This window comes from Sylvia atricapilla, chromosome 4 (assembly GCF_009819655.1).
Source record: "Sylvia atricapilla isolate bSylAtr1 chromosome 4, bSylAtr1.pri, whole genome shotgun sequence".
Classification (NCBI taxonomy): domain Eukaryota; kingdom Metazoa; phylum Chordata; class Aves; order Passeriformes; family Sylviidae; genus Sylvia; species Sylvia atricapilla.
Genome location: NC_089143.1, coordinates 31,820,247 through 31,839,719, shown reverse-complemented (window position 1 = coordinate 31,839,719; position 19,473 = coordinate 31,820,247). Strand labels below are relative to the sequence as shown.

The following is a 19,473-nucleotide window of genomic DNA, read 5'->3' as shown; positions in this document are numbered from 1 at the left end:
GTCACCCCCGAGTGCCAAGGAAAGCCAAGGGGGCACAGGGGAGTCTGCAGGGTACCCCAAAAAAAGAGTTGGGGTGATCCCCCCTTTAGCCGTGCGGGGGTTCTGCCAGGGTGGGGGGCTGTGCCCTGCTCGGCCCTGATGTCACCACGTCCCCCCCAGGGGACAGGGAGTTGCTCAAGGGATCCTCCAGCGCCTGGCCGCATTCCTCAAATAAAGGACTGTCCCTCGGAGGGGGTCCCCCAGCACGATGGGGGTCCCCAAACCCACCGGACCTCCATGGGGAAACTCCAGCACGGGGCTTGGGAAGGCGATTATCACCATGATGACCCCCCCAGCCCCTTGGGGTGACCCTGGGCAGGGCGTGGGGGTCCCTATAGTGGGGACCCCCACCCCACTCCCGTAGCCATCCATTGCTGCCCCATCCCCGCGATTTGGGGCGGAGGACAAAGATTCCATACAGTGTCCCCCCACCACTGCCCGCGACCCCCAACCCCCCCCCCCCGCCGCCGTGACCCCATAACCTTCCCGGGATGGGTTTATGGCATCACCCAGCATCGGCAGGGGCAGCACTTCCCTCCCGCTCGGCGCCTGCGCTCGCCGCTCCACCGGAGCTTCCACCGGGGCCTGGCCACGGCCTGAATTCGGGGGTTATCCCCCTCCTCTCCGTGCTGTCACCGGAGCCCTCCCAACCTGACCGAGCTCCCCACCCCAAAGTGCCGTAGAACAATGGGCTGAACGCAGCCGGCATCTTCCAGCGCTGGGAGCCGCCGGCGCAGGCCGGGCTGGGAAAAACAAAGAACCTTCCCCCAAAAAACCCCTCGGCGTGGTGCTGCGGGGGTCACCGAGCCCCCCACGGCCCGCTGAGGGACCCCCCGGTTCGCCCCGAGGAGCTGCAGAGCCGCCGGCCCCAGTTTGAGGAGCGACAGCGCCGGTAGCAGCAGGTGGGGGGGGCTGGGAGGGGTTTTTTGGGGAGGGGGGTTGAGGCTGTGACACCCCCCCCGCGGGGTTTGGGGCAGTTTGGGGACCTCTTTCCTTGGTTCAGCCTCCCGCTAAACCCTTAGCGGCCCCGAGGGGGCTGTCCTGGTGTTCCCTCCTGTCCCGGTGTCCACTCCCGTCCCCGTGTCCCCCCCCGCGGTGTCCCTTTGCCCCGCTCTGTCACGGTACCCACGGACACCTTTGCCCAGGGCGGGTCGTGACGCGGTTCCCGGTGAGTGTTGGGCTCCCGGGGATGGGGTAGCCCCAGATCTTGCTGCTCGTCCCCCGTGTCCCCCACTGTCACTGCTGCTCACCCTCGGTGTCCCAGTTAAAGCCCCTGCCCGGGTGGAGTCAGGGGGTGAACCCCTGAGGGCTCATCAAGGCGAGGAAGGGACCCCCCCTGCTTTTTTACCCTTTGCTTGTTGGGGGATTCCGGGGTGGGAGCTGCATTGGCACTGCCCTGACCCCCCCGTGTCACCCCAGGGATGGATCTGGGGGCACCCCGGCTATCTCTGTGGAGGTGGGCACTGCCCTGACCCCCCTGTGCCACCCCAGGGACGGGTCTGGGGGTATCCTGGGGGGTCCCTGTGAAGGTGACCGCTGCCCTGACCCCTTGTCCCACCCCAGGGGTGGGTCTGGGGGTATCCTGGGTGGATTCCTGTGACGGTGGGCACTGCCCTGACCCCCTGTGCCATCCCAAAGATGGGATCCTGGGTGTGTCCATCCATGGCACTGCCCTGACTCCCCTCTCCCACCCCAGGGATGGGTCTGGGGGTATCCTGGGGGTCCCACTGAAGGCGACCACCACCACCACCCTGACACCCCCCCCCCCCCTTCTCCCCGCCCCACAGGTGCCCCCATGGCGTCGTTCCGCATCCGGCAATACCAGGAGCAGGACTACGAGGCGGTGCGGGCTCTGTTCGCCCGCGGCATCCTGGAGCACGCCCCGGCCGGTTTCCGGCACATTCTCCGCTCGGCCCGGGTGCGCCTGGCCCTCCTGGCCGTGTTCGTGGCCGCCCGGGCGGCCGCCGGCTCCTGGGTGCTGGGGCTGGGTGCCGTGGCGCTGGCGCTGGTGCTGCTCTGGGTGCTGGTGCGTTCCCTCAGCACCGACTACGTGCGCGACGCGTTGGGCACCGATCTCTGCGACGTGCCCGGCACTTACCTGCGCCCCGACCGCTGTTTTTGGGTGGCCGAGGAAGGCGGCACCGTGGTGGGCATGGTGGCGGCGGTGCCGGCGGGTCGCGGCGAGCTGGAGTTGAAGAGGTTGTCGGTGAGCCGGGAGCACCGGGGCCGCGGGTTGGCGCGGGCGCTGTGCCGGGAGGTGCTGGGTTTCGCCCGTGCCCGCGGTTACGGCGCCGTGGTGCTCTACACCTCCATGGTGCAGGTGGCGGCGCAGAGGCTCTACGAGGAGCAGGGGTTCCGGAGGGTGGGCACCTCGTACCCCTCGCTGCTGGGCACCTTGCTGAACTTCCAGATCTTTCACTACCGGTGTGATTTGGGGGATGGCACCAAGTAGGGTGGGCTGGAATGGTGGCGCTGCCATGGTGACGCGGCTCTGGGACTGAGGATTCAGCACGGCACCCCAAATTTGGCACACGAAGCACCGCCATGGCACCCCCAGCTCCAGCCCCAGCACGGCACCATGAGCCCGGGACATGAGGCGCTGCCATGGCGCTGCTGTGGCACCCGAACCCTGGCACTGGTGTGGCACCCCAAACCCGGTCCCGGGACACCAGGCGTCACCCCAGCACTCCGACCCCAATCCTGGCACAGCAGCACCCGCACAGCATCGCTACCCCAGGACACCAGGCACCGCCGTGGCATGTGTGGCACTGCCATGGCACCACGACCCCAGGAAGTGTGGCACTGCCTTGGCACCCCACAGCTCCGGGACTCCACCACAGCACTCCGACCCTGGCACATGGCACCCCTCCCTGGATTTGCAGCAGCAGGAAATAAAGAGAGACCTGTGGGAACACTGTGTGTGACAAGGGACATCTTGGGGAGCGAGGGACATCCCTTGGGGGTAAAGGACAGCTTGGGGAGACAGCGAACACTTTGGGATACCTTGAGGGACACCTTGGTGGAACGGGGGACATCTTGGGGGACACCTTTAGGGATAAGAGGCCTCTTGGGGAACTGGGAACACGCCGGGGGACAACGGAGATTTTGGGGAAGGGGGGAAATCTTTGGGGACAGGCGACACTTCGGGGGACAAACCCTTGCCCTCACCCAAGATGGCGGCGGCCCGCCTTCCTGCTGCCCTCACCCAAGATGGCGGCGGTTCGCGTTCACCTGCCCGCGCCCTCACCCAAGATGGCGGCGTCCTGCCCGGCTTCAGGGCGCGACGTGCGGGGCGTGGCGCCGTGAGGGAAGCGCCGGGGCCGCCGGGTCCCGATCCCGGTCTCGGTCCCGGTTCCCCCATCCCAGCCGCGCCATGGATTGTTACACGGCCAACTGGAACCCGCTAGGCGAGGAGACCTTCTACCGGTGAGGGGCAGCGGGGGCGGCACCGGCCCAGGGCTGCTTGGGGATCCCGGGTGTGTTTTCAGGGCTGCCAGGGAGGGGAATGGGGATTCTGAGGATGGCTGAGGGGATGGCAGGGCTGGAAAAGGGGTTCTGGAGATGGCTGAGGCGAGGTTCTGGGGCTGGTTCGGGGGTTCTGGGGTAGCCAAGGGGCTGGTTCGGGGATTCTGGGGCTGGTTCGGGGCTTCTGGGGTAGTCATGGTGCTGGCGGGGACAGGAGGCCCGGGGGTGGTTGAGAGGGTCCCTGGGGCTGGCTGAGGATGGGGCTCCTCGGGCTGGGAGGGGGTCTCGGGGGTGTCTGTGGGGTGTGGGGGTTTCCTGAAGGGGTCTCCTGCTGCCCTTGGGGCTGGCTGGGAAGGGGGTCCCGGGGATGGCTGAAGGGTTCCAGTGGTGATTGAGGTTTCTTAGCGTGGTCCTATGGCTGACTGGGGGGGGATCCTAAGGGGGTGGCGAAGTGGCCCCAGAAGTCTCTGGGGCATTCCTGGGGGTCTGTGGGGGTTCCCAGGGGGAATCTTGGTGCTCCTGAGGTCTGTCGGGGGTGTTTCAGAGCTCATTTGGGGGTGGGCACCGTCTGTGGCTTCCCCATCCCTGCGCCTGCTGCATGTCCATCCATCCGTCTATCCATCCGTCCCTCCATCATCCCTCCCACTTTTCTTCCATCATCCATCCATCATCCGTCATACCTCCATCATCCCTCCATCATCAATCCACCGTCCATCCATCATCCATCATCCATCCATCCATCCATCATTCATCTATCATCCATCATCCCTCCATCATCCCTCCATCATCCGTCCATCATCCATCCATCCATCCATCCATCCATCCATCCATCCATCATCCATATCCCTGCAGGAAGCTGGAGCTCTACTCCATGGAATGGGGCCTTCGAGAGGACCTCCATGACTGTGTGGTGGCAGCTGCCCCCTATGGGGGTCCCATAGGTGGGTGCAGCCGCCCTGATCCGCCCCCCGAGCCGGGGCTGTGGCACTAATGGCTCAGGGATTGTCCCCTCCTTCTCCCAGCCCTGCTGAGGAATTCCCGGCGGGACAAGACCCCCAGTGCCCGCCCGCTCCTGGAGATCTACTCGGCCTCAGGGCTGCTCCTGGCCAGTGTCCCGGTGAGCTGGGAGGGGACAGACACCCCCGGGCTGTGGGAGGGGTGGGGGGAGATGGAAGGAGAGGGTGGGATGGGGTTTGGAGCAGAATCCTTTCCCTGCTGGTGAGAGATGGAAGAAGAGGATGGCATGGGTTTGGAGCAGGGGAATCCTTTCTCTGCTGCCCAGGGATAGGATGGGAGTTGGTGTAGAACTGAAGCAGCAGGAGCATCTTTCCTTCCCCCCGCCCTGATCTGGGCTGGGAGCAAAGGGTGGGATAAGGTTGGAGCAGCAGCATTGGAGTAGCAGGAACATCCTTATTTCCCTGCTGGTGAGGGATGGAAGAAGAGGATCTGATGGAGGTTGGAGCAGAATCTTTTCCCTGCTGCCCTGGGGTGGGAGAGGAGGATGGGGTGAGGATTGGAGCCACAGGATCATCCTCCCTCCCCCCTGCGTGGGGCTGGGTAGGACACAGGGAGTGGAGGGACAGTGGCACAACTGCAGGGACCTGCAGAGCCAGGGCAGGTGGGGTATCAGTCCTCTGGATGAGGCGTGGGACCTCTGGAGAAGCTGTCAGCCCCCGGGCAGGGCCACTGTCCCCAGGTGTGTCCCTGCAGGGCCGTCCCTGGCTCGGGGCTGTCCGGGGCTGACCCTTCCCGTGCCGTCCCCAGTGGAAGAGCGGCCGCCTGGTGCACCTGGGCTGGACAGCGGGGGAGGACCTGCTGTGCATCCAGGAGGATGGGACAGTCCTGGTCTACAACCTGTTCTGCGAGTTCAAGCGGCACTTCAGCATGGGAAACGTGAGGGGATGGCCTTTGGGATGGCATTTGGGATGGGGCAGGTGGGAAGGGACCTCACAGCCCATCCCATTGCACCCCTGCCCTGGGCAGGGACACCTCCCACTATCCAAGCCTGTCCAGCCTGGCTTTGGACACTTCCAAAGATCCAAGAGCAGCCACAGCAAATCTGGGAATTCCAGCCTACCCCCTCCCCACCTTCCCAGCCAGGAATTCCTTCCCAACATCACGCCCCAACCTCCATTTCCCCCTCGTTCTGTCACTTTGTGGGATGCCCCAGGTGGGATTTGAGGAATGCAGAATAAACCCCATGGGGCACCACAGGTGACCCGGGGACTGTCCCATCCCTCGGGAAAGAGCTGGGATCCATCCCGGGGGAGCAGAACATTCCCCTCCCCACTGCCTGCACGAGCCGAGCCCTGCATGCCCCAGTGTCCCCAGTGGTGTCCCCAGAGTGCCATCCCCACCGTGTCACAGGAGGTGCTGCAGAACCACGTACTGGAGGCACAGGTTTTCCACACGGAGTTCGGCACGGGCGTGGCCATCCTGACGGGGGCGCTGCGCTTCTCGCTGGCCACCAACATCGACGACCTCAAGCTGCGCCGCCTGCCCGAGGTCCCTGGTGGGTGTCCCCTCTGTCCCCTCTGTACTCCCTGTTTTCCTGTTTCATTCTCCGCCATTCTCATGTCCCTTTGTCCTCGCTTCTCTGTCCCCAGTCCCCGCTGTCCCCTTGTCCTTGCTTCTCCTCTGTCGCCAGTCCCCTCTGCCTGTCCCTCTGTCCTTCCCTGTTCCCTCTGTTCCCCCTGTCCCTCTTGTCCCTCTGTCCCCGCTAATTTTTCCTGGCCCTCCCAACCCACTGTCTCCCACTGTCCCTTTGTCTCCACTGTCCCTGCTGTGCCTCTGTCCATCCCTTCCCCATGTCCTGGGGGTGTCATTGTGTCCCCTGTGTCTCTGTGTCCTGGGGATGTCACTCTGTCCCCCTGTCCCCATGATGTCCCCATGGTGTCCCCAGGGCTGCAGAAGCCACCGCCGTGCTGGGCCGTGCTGTCCCAGGACAGAGTGACCGTGGTGCTGCTGGCCGTGGGACAGGAGCTCTTCCTGCTGGACAACACCTCCTGCTCCGTGGTGGTGAGGGGCTTTGGGATGGGGCTGCGCTGTCCCTACTGACCTCACTGTCCCTTGGGGTGGTCCCAGCTCCTTCCTCTGTCCCCTGGGATGCTCCCAGGTCATTTTCCTATCCTGTGAGATATTCCCAAGTCCTTCTCCTGTCTCTCCTGTCCCATGGGATGCTCCCAGGACCTTCCCCTGTCCCATGGGATGCTCCCAGATCCTTTTCCTGTCCCATGGGATATTCCAGTATTCCAGGCCCTTTTTCCATCCCATAGGATATTTCCAGGTCCTTTTTCCATCCCATAGTACGTTCCCAGGTCTTTTCCCATCTCACAGGATGCTCCCATCTCATTTCCCATTCTGTGGGATCCTCCCAGCTCCCTTCCCATCTCACAGGATGCTCCCAGATCCCTTCCCTGTCCCATGGGACCCTCCCAGCCCCCCCAGCTCTCTTCCCCCCACTCCCCCAGTCACCAATATGGAAAATGAGCAGGCAGGAAGGGACCCTCCGTCCCACCCATGTCACCTGGGGGCCGCCCTGAGCCCCCTGTGGTGTCCCCAGTGACCTCCCCCTGTCCTGCCTGTGTCACTTGGGGGCCACCCTGAGCCCCAGTGACCCCCTGCCCTGTGTCACTCATGTCACTTGAGGGTCGCTCCGGGCCCAGTGACCCCTACCCTGTCCTGTGTCACGTGGGAGTCACCCTGAGCCCCAGTGACCCCTACCCTGTCCTATGTCACTTGAGGGTCACCCTGAGCCCCAGTGACCCCTGCTCTGCCCTGTGTCACTTGGGGGTCACCCCTGCCCTGTCCCCCAGAGCCCCCCCGGGCTGAGCCCCTCGGCGGGGCTGTTCCTGCACATGGCCGTGTCCTTCACCCACCGGCACCTCGCGCTCTTCTGTGACTCCGGCACCGTCTGGATGGGCACAGCCTCGCTCAAGGTCAGCTCACCTGCCCTGGGGGGGCTCTGGGGGGCTCTTTGGGGGGTCCCTAAGGAGTCAGCCCACCCCCCATGCTGGCAGAACCCTTGTAGCTTTTAATTTCTTCTTCTGCCACAGTCGGGGTTAAATACTTAAACAAATATTTCTTGTTGGGGCTCAGACGTTTATTAATTCTTGTCTGTAGTACAGTCTTACAAACTGGGGAATTTGGCTCAAATTTGGGAGTGCCAGGGGTTGGAGGGGTCCCAAATTTGGGGATCTTGAGGATTTTTTGGGCATATTTTACCCCAAAATTTTGGGGTATGGGGGAGATTCTGTAGCTTTTATCTTCCTGCCACAGTCAGGATTAAATACTTAAACAAATACTTCTTGTTCAGACTCAGTGTTTATTAATTCTTGTCTGTATGGCAGGCTCACCAACTGGGGAGTTTGGCTCAAATTTGGGAGTCCCAGGGGTTTGAGGAGCCCCAAATCTGGGGATCTTGGGGTTTTTTTGCAGGATCCCAAAGTTTCAGGGTTCTGGGGAGGTTTTGTAGCTTTTATTTTCTTTTTTTTTACTAGAGTTGGTATGAAATACTTAAACAAGTATTTCTTGTCGGGGTTCAGATATTTATTAATTCTTGTCTGTAGTACAGTTTTACAAACTGGGGAATTTGACTGAAATCTGGGAGTCCCAAGGGTTTGAGGGATCCCAAAATTGGGGATTTGGGGGTGTTTTTTCCCCTTCTTTCAATATATTTTAGTGGTTTCATGTTTACCTGTTTCTGTTTGCCAAATTCAGTGCAGTGGTTTGAGTGTTCGTTCTCTTTTTCCTCTGTGAGATGGGATCAGGAGGAGCAAAGCAAGCTCAAGCTCAAAGATTAACAAATAAATTTATCAACACACACACACACACAAAGAGAGAAAAAAAAAGAAATAAAAAATCAAATGCGACTTCCAAAACAACCCCGTCTCCCATTACATTAATAAATCCATTTTTCCCCTTTAAATTCAGCCTGGTTTGCCTTTTTCTCATAATCCTATCTCACAGCAATAAAAGACACTCAAACCACTACACTGAATTTAACCAACAAAACCAGGCAAACGCTGTAAAACCACCACAATCCTTTACATTTAAAGTTATTTATCTTTAAAAATGACACCCCAGTGTACAAAAATCCACAACCCATATGTAGTCATAAAAAAATACATAATATAAGAAATCCACATAAGTTCCCAAGCTAAATTTAACCAGCTAAATTTACTAAATTATCATTTTATAACACGAATATATTATTATTTAATATTAATGATTTAGTATTAAATAATAATACTGATTAATTATAAAAATGACTGTGTTATAAATATATAAGATAGATTATAAATAAAACATTAATGATAATAATACAGTATATTGTAATTTAATATTAACGACAAATAATAATGATTAATAATAATAATTGTGTTTTATAATAACTGTAATTTACTAAATTTAACCAACAAAACCAGGTTAAAAACCACCCCAAATACTGACCCCTTCTCCTCTTCTGCAGGAAAAATTCTGCGAGTTCAACACTGGCATCCGCTCCCCTCCCAAGCAGATGGTTTGGTGAGCCCACCCAACCTTCCCTGGGGTGCCCTCAGCCCCGAGAGTGTCCCTGCTGTGGGTTTGGGGCTTTTGGGGTTAATGATGGGGTTAATGATGGGGTTAATGATTGCTCCTGCAGGTGCACGCGGCCCCGGAGCCGGCAGCGGGCCGTGGTGCTGGCCTGGGAGCGGCAGCTGATGGTGGTGGGCAATTCCTCGGAGTGCATCCGGTATCCTTCGGGAGCAGGGGATGCTCCAAGGGGTGCTGCCACCTCCTCTGGGACCCACGGGGTGCCCCTGGGGGTGACCTGGCCTCAGGGAGGCTCCCAGGTCCTTTCCCTGTCCCATGGGATGTTCCCAGGTCCTTTCCCTGTCCCATGGGATGTTCCCAGGTCCTTCCCTTGTCCCATGGGATGTTCCCAAGTCCTTTCCCTGTTCCATGGGATGTTCCCAGCCCTACTCTTGGTTCCCAGGTGCTTTCCCCATCCCGTGGGGTTCCCTCCCCTCCTCGTGTCTGTGTCCCAGTCCTTAGCAGGAGCCCAGCTTTGTCCTGGATGAGGATTCCCATCTGGTGCCCGAGCTAGACGGGGTCCGGATCCTGTCCCGTTCCTCCCACGAGTTCCTGCATGAGATCCCAGGTGAGGTTCCCTCCCCTCCCAGCACCTGGAATGTGGGAACCTGGCACAGGTGTTCCCAGAAGAGCTGTGGATGCTCCATCCCAAAATTGGGTGAGGTTGGGTGGGGCTTGGAGCAGCCTGGGATAGTGGGAGGTGTCCCTGGTGGAATGGGATGGGATTTGAGGTCCTTTCCCACCAAAATCAGTCTAGGATTCTAGAGACAAGCTGGGAGAGCTGGGAATGTTCCCCTGGAGAAGGGAAAATTCCAGGAAACCCACAGAGTGCCTGAAGGGGCTCCAGGGGAGCTGGAGAGGGACTGGGGACAAGGCCTGAGGGACAGGACACAGGGAATGGCTTCCCACTGGGAAAGGGGCCATTGGGCTGGGATCTTGGGCAGCAGTTGCTGGCTGGGAGGGTGGGAAAGGGCTGGGCTGGAATTCCCAGATTTGATGGAGCTGCCCCTGGTTCCCTGGGAACGCCCAAGGCCGGGTTGGACACTGGGGCTTGGATCCACCTGGGACTGGGGAAGGTGTCCCTGCCATGGACAGGGTGGGATTAGTGGGATTTAAAGTCCCTTCCCACCCAACCCATTCCACAATCCTGGTGCTGGAGGATGCTCCCAGGCCCTCAGAGTGACATCAGGGGCTGGAGCAGCTCCTCCTCATCCCTGTCTGCTCCCCATCCCTGCAGAAGCCAGCCAGGAGATTTTCCGCATCGCCTCCATGGCTCCGGGCGCTCTGCTGCTGGAGGCACAGAAGGAATACGAGGTAACCCCCCCTTCCCACTCCCAGGGATCCGCCATTCCCATTTCTCCTGCAGAAGGAGAGCCAGAAATTTGGGATGAAGTTTCCTCCCAAGACAAAACATTCCAGGACTTTGGAGAGGCTCTGGGAGAACTGGGAATGTTCACCTGAAGAAGGGGAAATTCCAAGCCCTGGGATTCTGATTTTGGGATGATTCAGGGTTGGATTGCACTGAGTTCCATGGGGTGTTTGAAATCCCAAATCTTTTATTGGGATATGGGGAGAATCCAGGGAATGTGACACCACCTGGGAATGTTGGGGCTGCCCCTAATCCCTGGAATGTCCTGGACAGAGCTTGGGGCCACCTGGGATAGGGGAAAGTTCCCAGATCCCCACTGGGGTGAGACCCCTGGGGCTCTGTGTCCCAGGGGTTCCCCCATTCCCGTTTTCCCTGCAGAAGGAGAGCCAGAAAGCCGACGAGTACCTGCGGGAGATCCGGGAGCAGCAGCTGCTCCCCGAGGCTGTGGGCCAGTGCATCGAGGCCGCGGGCTACGAGCACGAGCCCGACACCCAGAAATCCCTGCTGAGGGTGAGCAAGGAGGGGGACGAGGAGGAGGGAGGCTGAAGGTGAAGGATTTTCTCTCTTATTATTTTCCCTGATCCCACAGGCAGCTTCCTTTGGGAAGTGTTTCCTGGATAAGTTCCCCCCGGAGGGGTTTGTGCGCATGTGCCAGGACCTGCGGGTGCTCAACGCCATCCGGGACTACCAGATCGGGATCCCGCTCACCTTCACCCAGTATCCTACTGCAGATCCCGGGATCAGGGCCTTCCCGGGGTGTTTGTGATCCCAAATGTGCCTTGACTGTCCCTACAGATACAAACAGCTCACCATCGAAGTGCTGCTGGACAGGTGAGAGCCCCAGGAGCATCCCCAGCCTTCCTGTGGTTCCCAGCCCAAATTCTGCATCCCTCATTCTGCAGGGCACTATCCTCATCCCAAATTCCTCATCCTCTGTTGCCCATCCCTCATTCTGCATGCCATTGTCCCCATCCCAATATCCTCGTCCCACACTGCGTATGCCACAGTTCCCATCCCAAATTCCCTGTCCCACACTCCCCATCCCACAGTTCCTATCCCATTCATGTATCCAGGGGCTGAGCAGCCCCACGCACTTGGGGACCCCCTCAGTGTGTCCCCTGTCCCCTCCATGTTCCCCTGACTCCTCCATATCCCTTTAACCGCTCCATATGTCGCCCAATTCCACTGTGTCCCCTGATCCCCTGGTGTCCCCTGACCCCCCGGTGTCCCCTGATCCCCTGGTGTCCCCTGACCCCCCGGTGTCCCCTGATCCCCTGGTGTCCCCTGATCCCGTGGTGTCCCTGTCCCCAGGCTGGTGCTGCGCCGCCTGTACCCCTTGGCCATCCGCATCTGCGAGTTCCTGCGGCTGCCGGAGATCCAGGGCGTAAGCCGCATCCTGGCACACTGGGCCTGCTACAAGGTGAGGGGACGTGGGGACACCTGGGGATGCCTGGGGACAGCTGACAGCCTCAGGGACACCTGGGGACAGGCTGAACCCGCCCTGGGGACACCTAGGGACAGGCTAGGCCCTGCCTCGGGGACACCTGGGGACATTGCTGGCTGTCCCCACAGGTGCAGCAGAAGGACAAGTCAGACGAGGAGGTGGCCCAGGCCATCAACCAGAAGCTTGGGGACACCGCGGGCATCTCGTACTCGGACATCGCCACCCGCGCCTACGACTGCGGCCGCGCCGAGCTGGCCATCAGGGTGGGGACAGCTGGGGACACTGACACGGGCTGGCCATCAGGGTGGGGATACGGGCTGGGGACACGAGCTGGGGATACGAGCTGGGGACATGGACTGGCCACTCCCAGGTGACACTGCAGTGGGGACACAGGCCACCCCAGGTGACAGTGCTGTCCTGGTGAGGGGACACAGACCACCCCAGGTGACAGTGGTGTCCCATGGGGACACAGGCCACCCCAGGTGACAGCACTGTCCCAGTGAGGTGCCACCAGGTGACACTGCTGTCCCCAGCTGCTGGAGTACGAGCCGCGCTCCGGCGAGCAGGTGCCGCTGCTGCTGAAGATGAAGCGCAGCAAACTGGCCCTGGGCAAAGCCATCGAGAGCGGGGACACCGATCTGGGTCAGTCTGGGGACACCGGGGTGGCTCTGGGGGCTGGGGGGTCCTTCGGGGGCTGGGGGAGCCTCTTGGGAGCACCTTGGGCTCTGGCGGAGCCCCTTGGAAGCATTTTGGGATCTTTGGGGAGCATTTGGGGTCTTTAGGGAGCCCCTTGGGAGTGTTGTGGAGTTTAGGGGAGCACCTTGGGAACATTTTGGGGTCTAGGGGAGCATTTTGAGGATATTTTGGGGTCTGTGGGAATCCCTTGGGGACGTTTTGGGGTCTGGGGAAACCTTTTGGGACATTTTGGGGTCTAGGGGAGACCTTTGGGGGTGTTTTGGGGCCTGGGAGAGTCCCTTGGGAGCATTTTGGGGTCTGTGGGAATCCCTTGGGAGCATCTTGAGGTCAGAGGAAGTTGCTTGGGATATTTACAGGGTCTAGGGGAGCTGCTTGTAGTCATTTTGGGGTCTGGAAAAGCCCCTTGGGATCACTTTGAGGTTTTTGGGGAGCCCTTTGAGAGAGTTACAGGGTCTGTGGAGAGCCCTTTGGGGGTGTTTTGGGATCTAGGGGAGCCCTTTGAGAATGTTTTGGGGTCTGGATGAATCCCTTGGGAACATTTTGGGGGCTTTGAGGAGCCCCCTGAAAATGTCTTGGGATCTGGGAGAGCCTCTTGGGAGCCTTTTGGGGTCTGGGTGAGCCTTTTGGGGGTGTTTTGGGGCCTGGGAGAGTCCCTTGGGGGCATTTTGGGGTCTGGAGGAGCCTTTTGGGAACATTTTGGAGCCTTGGGGATCACATGGAGGGTCAGGGGAGCAGAGAGGGGATCAGGAGCTACAGGAAAAAACTCAACCAAAGTACTTCTGTCCCCTGTCTCACTGTCCCCTCTGTCCTCTGTCCCTGTGTTCCCTCTGTCCCCGTGTCGCCTGTCCTCTCCGTCCTCTCTATCCTCTGTCTGCTCTGTCCCATTGTCCCCTCTGTTGCCTCTGTCTCCTCTATCCCTGTGTCCCCCTGTGTCCCTCTGTCCCTCTCTCCACTGTCCCCGCTATCCCTCTGTCCCCTCTGTCCCCTTTCCCCTGTCCCTCTGTCCTTGTGTCCCTCTGTGTCCCCTGTTCTGGTCTCCTGTCCCTCTGTCCCCTGTGTCCCTCTATCCCTCTGTCCCCAATCTCCTCTGTCCCCCTGTCCCCTGTATCTCCTGTGTCCCTGTGTCCCTGTCTGTGTCCCTGTCCCCAGTGTACACGGTGGTGCTGCACCTCAAGAACGAGCTGAACCGCGGCACTTTCTTCATGACCCTGCAGAACCAGCCCGTGGCCCTCAGCCTGTACCGCCAGGTCAGGGGCCCCAAAACCCCTGAGACACTCTGAAACAGCCCTGAAAAAAACCCCAAAACACCCTGAGGCACCCTAAAAACAGCGCTGAGACCTCCCCAACCCCTGAGACACCCTAAAACAGCCCTGAACATCCCCAAAACACCCCTGAGACCCCAAAAACACCTCTGAGACCCCCTAAAACACCCTGAGATCCCCTAAAACAGCCCTGAGCCACCCTAAAAACACCCTGAGACTGCCAAAAACACCCTGAACATCCCAAACCCCTTCTGAACCACCCCAAAAACACTCTGAGACCCCCCAAAACCTCCTGAGTGTCCCCCAACCCCCCCTGAACACTCCTAAAACACCACTGAACTACCCCAAACCCCCTGAGACCCCCAAAAATCACATTAACTCCCCCAAAATCCCCTGACCCACCCTGAGGGGGCTTTGGGGCACCCCCTGGGTGTCCCCTTGACCCCCAAATTTTCCTCCTGACCCCATGAGTGTCCCCATGACCTCTAAATTGTCCCTTAACCTTCTGGATATCCCCGTGACCCCTAAAGTGTCCCTATGACCCCCAAAGTGCCCTTTTGACCCCCAAATTGTCCCCATGACCCTCAACATGTCCCTTGACCCCAAAAGTCTCCCCATACTCTCCAAAGTGCCCCCTTGACTCCCAAAGTGTCCCCTTGTCCCCCTGAGTGTTCCCATGCCCCCTGGATGTCCCCAGCCCCCCAAAATGTCCCCTTGACCCTGAAAGTGTCCCCTTGACCCCCTCCTGGGTGTCCCCTTGAATCTCTGGGTGTCCCCTTGACCCCTAAATTGTCCCCTTCACCCCCTGGGTGTCCCCAGTCCCCCAAATCCCTGCTGTTCCCCCCAGTTCTGCCGGCACCAGGAGCGGGAGACGCTGAAGGATTTGTACAACCAGGACGACAACCACCAGGAGCTGGGCAACCTCCATGTGCACTCAGGCTACTCAGAGAAGGTCAGCGAGCCTGGGGCTCACACACCCCAAAGTGACCCCAAAGGGCTCCCCCAGACCCCAAAATGTTCCTAAAGGGCCCCACTAGACCCCAAAGTGTTCCCAAAAGGTTCCCCCAGACCTCAAAATGTTTCTAAAGGGCTCTCCCGGACCCCAGAGGGTTCCCAAAAGGCTCCCCCAGATCCAAAACATTCCCAAAAGCCTCCCCTGGAACCCAAAGTGTTCCAAAAAGGCTCTCCCAGACTCCAAAATGTTCCCAAAGGGCTCTTCCAGATCCCAAAATGCTCTCAAATGGCTCCCTGGGACCCCGAAATGCCTCCAAAAGGCTCCCCAAAGACCCCAAAGTGTTCCCAAGGGGCTCATCCAGACTCCAATATGTTGCGAGGGGGCTCCTCCAGATCCCAAAACATTCCCAAGGGCCCCCCAAAGACTCCAAAGTGCTCCCAAGAGACTTCTCCAGACCCCAAAATGTTCCTGAAGTCTCTCCCAGATCCCAAAATGCCTCCAAAAGGCTCCCCCAGACTGCAAAACATTCTCAAAAGGCTCTTCCAGACCCCAAAAGGCTCTCCCAGAACCCAAAACATTTCCAAGGGGCTCCCCCAGATCCCACAATGCCCCAAAAAGGCTCTGCTGGAGCCCAAAATGTTCCCAAGAGGCTCCTGTAGACCCCCAAAACACTCCCAAGGTGGGAATGGGTTCTGGATTTGGGAATGGCACCTTTGAATGTGGGAAAGAGGCTCCACATTTGGGAATGGGAGTTCTGGGTGTGGGAATGGGGAATTACTAATTTGCACCCCAGGGCTGTGGGGGCCATGCCCATCCCATGCCCATCCCATGCCATGTGCGCCAAAGAGGTTGGGGTTCTGCCCAGGGAGTCAGAATTCATCCAGGGATCCCACCCAGGGGGTCAGGATCCACCCAGGGATTCCACACAGGGGATCAAGGTTCCATCCAGGGGGTTAGGATTCAGTCCAGGAGATGAGGATCTGTCCAGGGATCCCACCCAGGGGGTTAGGATTTATCCAGGGGATCAGGATCTATCCAGGGATCCTGCCCAGGGGTTCAGGATCCCACCCAGGGAATGATGTGTCTGTGCCATGTCTGTGTCCCCGTGCCACGTCCATGCCGTGTCATACCCGTGCCATACCCATGTCCGTGTCTGTGCCATTCCCAGCGGATCGAGGGGCGTGTGGCTGCCCTGCAGAGCGCCCTGGATGAGTTCTACAAGGCCAAGAACGACTTCGCTGCCAAGGTGAGGGTGCCCAGGGGACACCAGGGACACCCGAGGTCACCTGTCTCTGCCCCAGGGACAAGGCTGTCTGGCGGTGGGTGGCTGTCCAGGAACGTAGCTGGAATGGGGATACTGGGGCTGGGACAGGGCTGAGACAGGGACACCAAAGCTGGGATGGAGACCCTGGAACTGTGACAGGGATCCTGGGGCTGGGCTGGGGACACTGAGGCTGAGACAGGGACAGCAAGGCTGATATGGGGGGACAGAGGCTGGAGCAGGGACCCTGAGGCTGGCACAGGGACCCCAAGGCTGGGTCAGGGCTGGGATGGGGACTCAGGGCTGGGACAGGGACATCAAGGCTGGAACAAGGCTGGAACAGAAACCTGAGGCTGGGACAGCCATCCCAAGGCTGGATCAGGGACCTCAGGGCTGGGACAGGGACCCCAAAGCTGGAACTGGGCTGGGCTGGGGATCCTGGGGCTGGGCTGGGGACATTGAGGCTGGGACAGGGACTCTGAGGCTGGGACAGGGCTGGGGAGGGGGATCTCTCAGGGCTGAGATGGGGATCCTGGGGTTGGGACATGGAGGCTGGGACAGGACTGGGACAAGGACCCAGGGGCTAAGCCAGGGACACCAAGGCTGTATCGGGGACCTTAGGGCTGGGACAGGGCTGGGGAAGGGACCTCAGGGCTGGGACAGGGATATCAAGGCTGGGACAGGGACCCCAAGGCTGGAACTGGGCTGTGATGGGGACTGTGGGCTGGGACAGGGACCTTAGGGCTGGATCAAGGACCTCAGGGCTGGGACAGGGACACCAAGGCTGGATTAGGCACCTCAGGGCTGTGAAGGGGACATGGGACAGGGACTCTGGGGCTGGGACAGGGACATCAGGGCTGGGACAGGGCGGGGCTGGGAGAGAGGGAGGGAGGGAGGGAGGGAGGCTGAGGCTGGGACAGTGACCCTGGAGCCATCCCAGGCCACGGAGGAGCAGATCAAGCTGCTGCGGCTGCAGCGGCACCTGCAGGAGGAGCTGGACAAGCCCTACCTGGACCTGTCCCTGCACGACACGGTGGCCACGCTCATCCTGGACGGGCACCACAAACGCGCTGAGCAGCTCTACAGGGACTTCAGGATCCCGGACAAGAGGTGGGGACGGGCTCTGGGAGGGTGTTGTGGTGGGTTGACATTTGCCGAATTTGTTTGCTAACTGGGAGATAGGATTTTGGGAGAAAAAAGAGCAAAAGCAGGCTCAGCTTAGAAGTAAAAACAGATGGATTTTATTAATGTACACTAAGAGAAGGAAATAAGAAAAAAAACCCCACAGATTAATTTTTAAACCAATCCTTTCTCCCACCGCAATCTTCATTTTCTACAAACAATGTAAAGGGCAAAACTCAGAACCCCAGAACTGTGGTCAGAACTACATGTCAATCCCCTATTAGGTCCCTGTTCTTTCCAGAGGATTTTAAGGTCCTGGCAGAGTGATATTCTATTAACCAAAAAACCTCAAACTCTATCAAGCCATGACAAGGGGTCTGGGGGTGCTCCAGGGACAGCTCTGAGTGTCCCCTTGTCCCCTGTGGCCAGGTACTGGTGGCTGAAGATCAATGCCCTGGCCACTCGTGGGGACTGGGAGGAGATGGAGAAGTTCTCCAAGAGCAAGAAGTCACCCATCGGGTACCTGGTGAGAGCTTGGGCTGCTCAGGGTGGGCAGCAGTGTCACCCCCTTCTTGTCACCCCAGTGTCTTCCTCCCCTCCCTGCCCTCCCATCCTCTTCCTCCCAATGCCATCCCCTTTCTCCCCATTCCCATCCTCTTCCTCCCCTCTTCTGCTCCACCATTCTCTTCCTCCCCTTCCTGCCTTTCCCTTCCCACCTTCTTCCTCCCTTCTCCAGCTCTCCCATTCCCATTGCCACTCTACCTCCATTGTGCCCTTCCTCCCCTCTCCATCTCCACCATCCTCTTCCTCCTTCTCCAGAGGTCCCATCCTTGCCTCCCCATCCTCTCCCTCCCCATTCCAGTTCTCCCATCCCCTTCCACCCCTCTCCCTCTCTCCCACCCTCTTCCTCTCCTCTCCATCTGTCCCATCCTCTTCCTCCCTTCTCCAGACCTCCCATCTTTGCCTTCCCATCCTCTTCCTCCCCTTTCCAGCTCTTCCTTCTCCCACCCTCCCATCCCCTTCCTCCTCTCTCCAGCCCTCCCATCCTCTTCCTCTCCTTTCCAACTCCACCATCATTTTCCTCCCCTCTCTGACCCTCCCATCCTCTTCCTCCCCTCTCCAGCCCCTCCACCCTCCTCTCCCTTTCTCCCCTGCCCTTCCTCCCATCTCCCCTGCCCTTCCTCACCTCTGCCCTGCCCTCAGCCCTTCGTGGAGGTGGCGGTGAAGCACCACAACCGTTACGAGGCCAGGAAGTACGCGCCGCGTGTGCCGCCCGAGCAGCGCGTCAAGGCCTTCGTCCTCGTGGGGTGCGTGCCATGCCGGGGTGGGGGGACACCCAGGGGACCCCGGGGGGACATTGGGACCTGGGAAGGGACAGCTGGAACTCCCCTGGGTGGCAGCAACGGGGATTTGGAGGGGTGGGGACAGCGGGAGGGTGTGGGGACACCGGGAGCCGCGTTGTTTCCAGGGTGGTGGCGCAGTGATGGGACCCTGGGGGTGGCCCTTGTCCCCGTGGTGTCCTCACACGGCTCCCCGGTGCTCGGCAGGGACCTGGAGCAGGCGGCCGAGGCGGCCATCGAGCGCAAGAACGAGGCCGAGATGAGCCTGGTGCTGTCGCGGTGCTCGGCCGGCACCGACAGCGCCGTGGCCGAGAAACTCAACAGGGCCCGGGCACAGCTGCTCAAAAAGTGACACCAAACCCCTGGGGACACCTCCAGGGACACCCCCAGGGACACCCCCAGCAGTGGCTGGGGTGGCTGTGTCCTCTGGAGGCTGCTCCCAGCCCGTCCTGGCTGGATGGTGAAGGTGGCACTGGGACCCTGCTGGGGACACGGGCATCCCCTCCCTTCTGGTGCAATAAAGAGAAGAGCTCCGTGTCCTGTGTCACCTGGGGGCTTTGCGGACACCAGCGCGGGTTGCCAGGGGACAGTCAGGGGACACATGGGGAAGGGGAGGTCATGGGGTGTCCCTAAGAGTGACTTGGAAGAATGTTGGGGGGGATCCCTTGGGGACATTGAGGGTATTCCTTGGAGGACATTGAGGGGGACATTAGGGTGGACATTGAGGGGTCCCTGAGAGGACGTGGGGGGTCCCTGGAGGGATATTTGGTGGGTCCCTCGGAGAACATTTAGGGTCTCTGGGGGGATATTGGGGGAATCCCCGAGGGGGCATTTGGGGGGGGGGTCCAAGGGACACTGGGGCGGACATTGAGGAGTCCCGTGGGAGACATTGGGAAGGTCCCTGGGGGGACACTGGGGAGAACATTGAGGGTCCCTGAGGGGACAT

General features: G+C 59.7%; 2 protein-coding genes and 1 long non-coding RNA gene across 3 annotated transcripts; 2 read left to right on the top strand and 1 right to left on the bottom strand.

Annotated features, from left to right (window-relative positions):
- The first annotated feature begins 563 nt into the window (after positions 1–563).
- On the top strand, positions 564–2,951 carry NAT8 (N-acetyltransferase 8 (putative)). Its single transcript, XM_066317515.1, has 2 exons — positions 564–941; positions 1,827–2,951. Exon 2 carries the CDS (start codon positions 1,835–1,837, stop codon positions 2,489–2,491), a length of 657 nt encoding a protein of 218 aa, XP_066173612.1. The 5' UTR covers positions 564–941; positions 1,827–1,834; the 3' UTR covers positions 2,492–2,951.
- A 385-nt stretch (positions 2,952–3,336) lies between these two features.
- Positions 3,337–19,064, top strand: VPS16 (VPS16 core subunit of CORVET and HOPS complexes). Its single transcript, XM_066317520.1, has 24 exons — positions 3,337–3,465; positions 4,357–4,445; positions 4,527–4,621; positions 5,269–5,397; positions 5,872–6,016; positions 6,407–6,522; positions 7,320–7,442; positions 8,975–9,030; positions 9,149–9,238; positions 9,552–9,646; positions 10,316–10,392; positions 10,826–10,957; positions 11,037–11,164; positions 11,243–11,278; positions 11,759–11,867; positions 12,020–12,154; positions 12,425–12,533; positions 13,737–13,834; positions 14,697–14,801; positions 15,973–16,050; positions 17,006–17,175; positions 17,617–17,713; positions 18,391–18,494; positions 18,735–19,064. The coding sequence occupies exons 1-24, from the start codon at positions 3,413–3,415 to the stop codon at positions 18,877–18,879; spliced, it is 2,514 nt and encodes an 837-aa protein (XP_066173617.1). The 5' UTR covers positions 3,337–3,412; the 3' UTR covers positions 18,880–19,064.
- Positions 13,757–14,580, bottom strand: LOC136360352 (uncharacterized). Its single transcript, XR_010743448.1, has 3 exons — positions 14,223–14,580; positions 13,926–14,119; positions 13,757–13,874 (listed from the first exon to the last, which is right to left on the bottom strand). It is a non-coding gene; the product is annotated as an uncharacterized lncRNA (long non-coding RNA).
- Positions 19,065–19,473: the final 409 nt, after the last annotated feature.

What these genes read in the sequence shown, in the direction of transcription:
- NAT8 (XM_066317515.1), top strand. Translation starts at nt 1,835, where the DNA reads ATGGCGTCGTTCCGCATCCGGCAATACCAGGAGCAGGACTACGAGGCG.
- VPS16 (XM_066317520.1), top strand. Translation starts at nt 3,413, where the DNA reads ATGGATTGTTACACGGCCAACTGGAACCCGCTAGGCGAGGAGACCTTC. An exon ending in AGGCACAGAAGGAATACGAG is followed by an intron (nt 10,393 to 10,825) that starts GTAACCCCCCCT and finishes TTTTCCCTGCAG; the next exon opens with AAGGAGAGCCAGAAAGCCGA. An exon ending in CCCAGAAATCCCTGCTGAGG is followed by an intron (nt 10,958 to 11,036) that starts GTGAGCAAGGAG and finishes CTGATCCCACAG; the next exon opens with GCAGCTTCCTTTGGGAAGTG.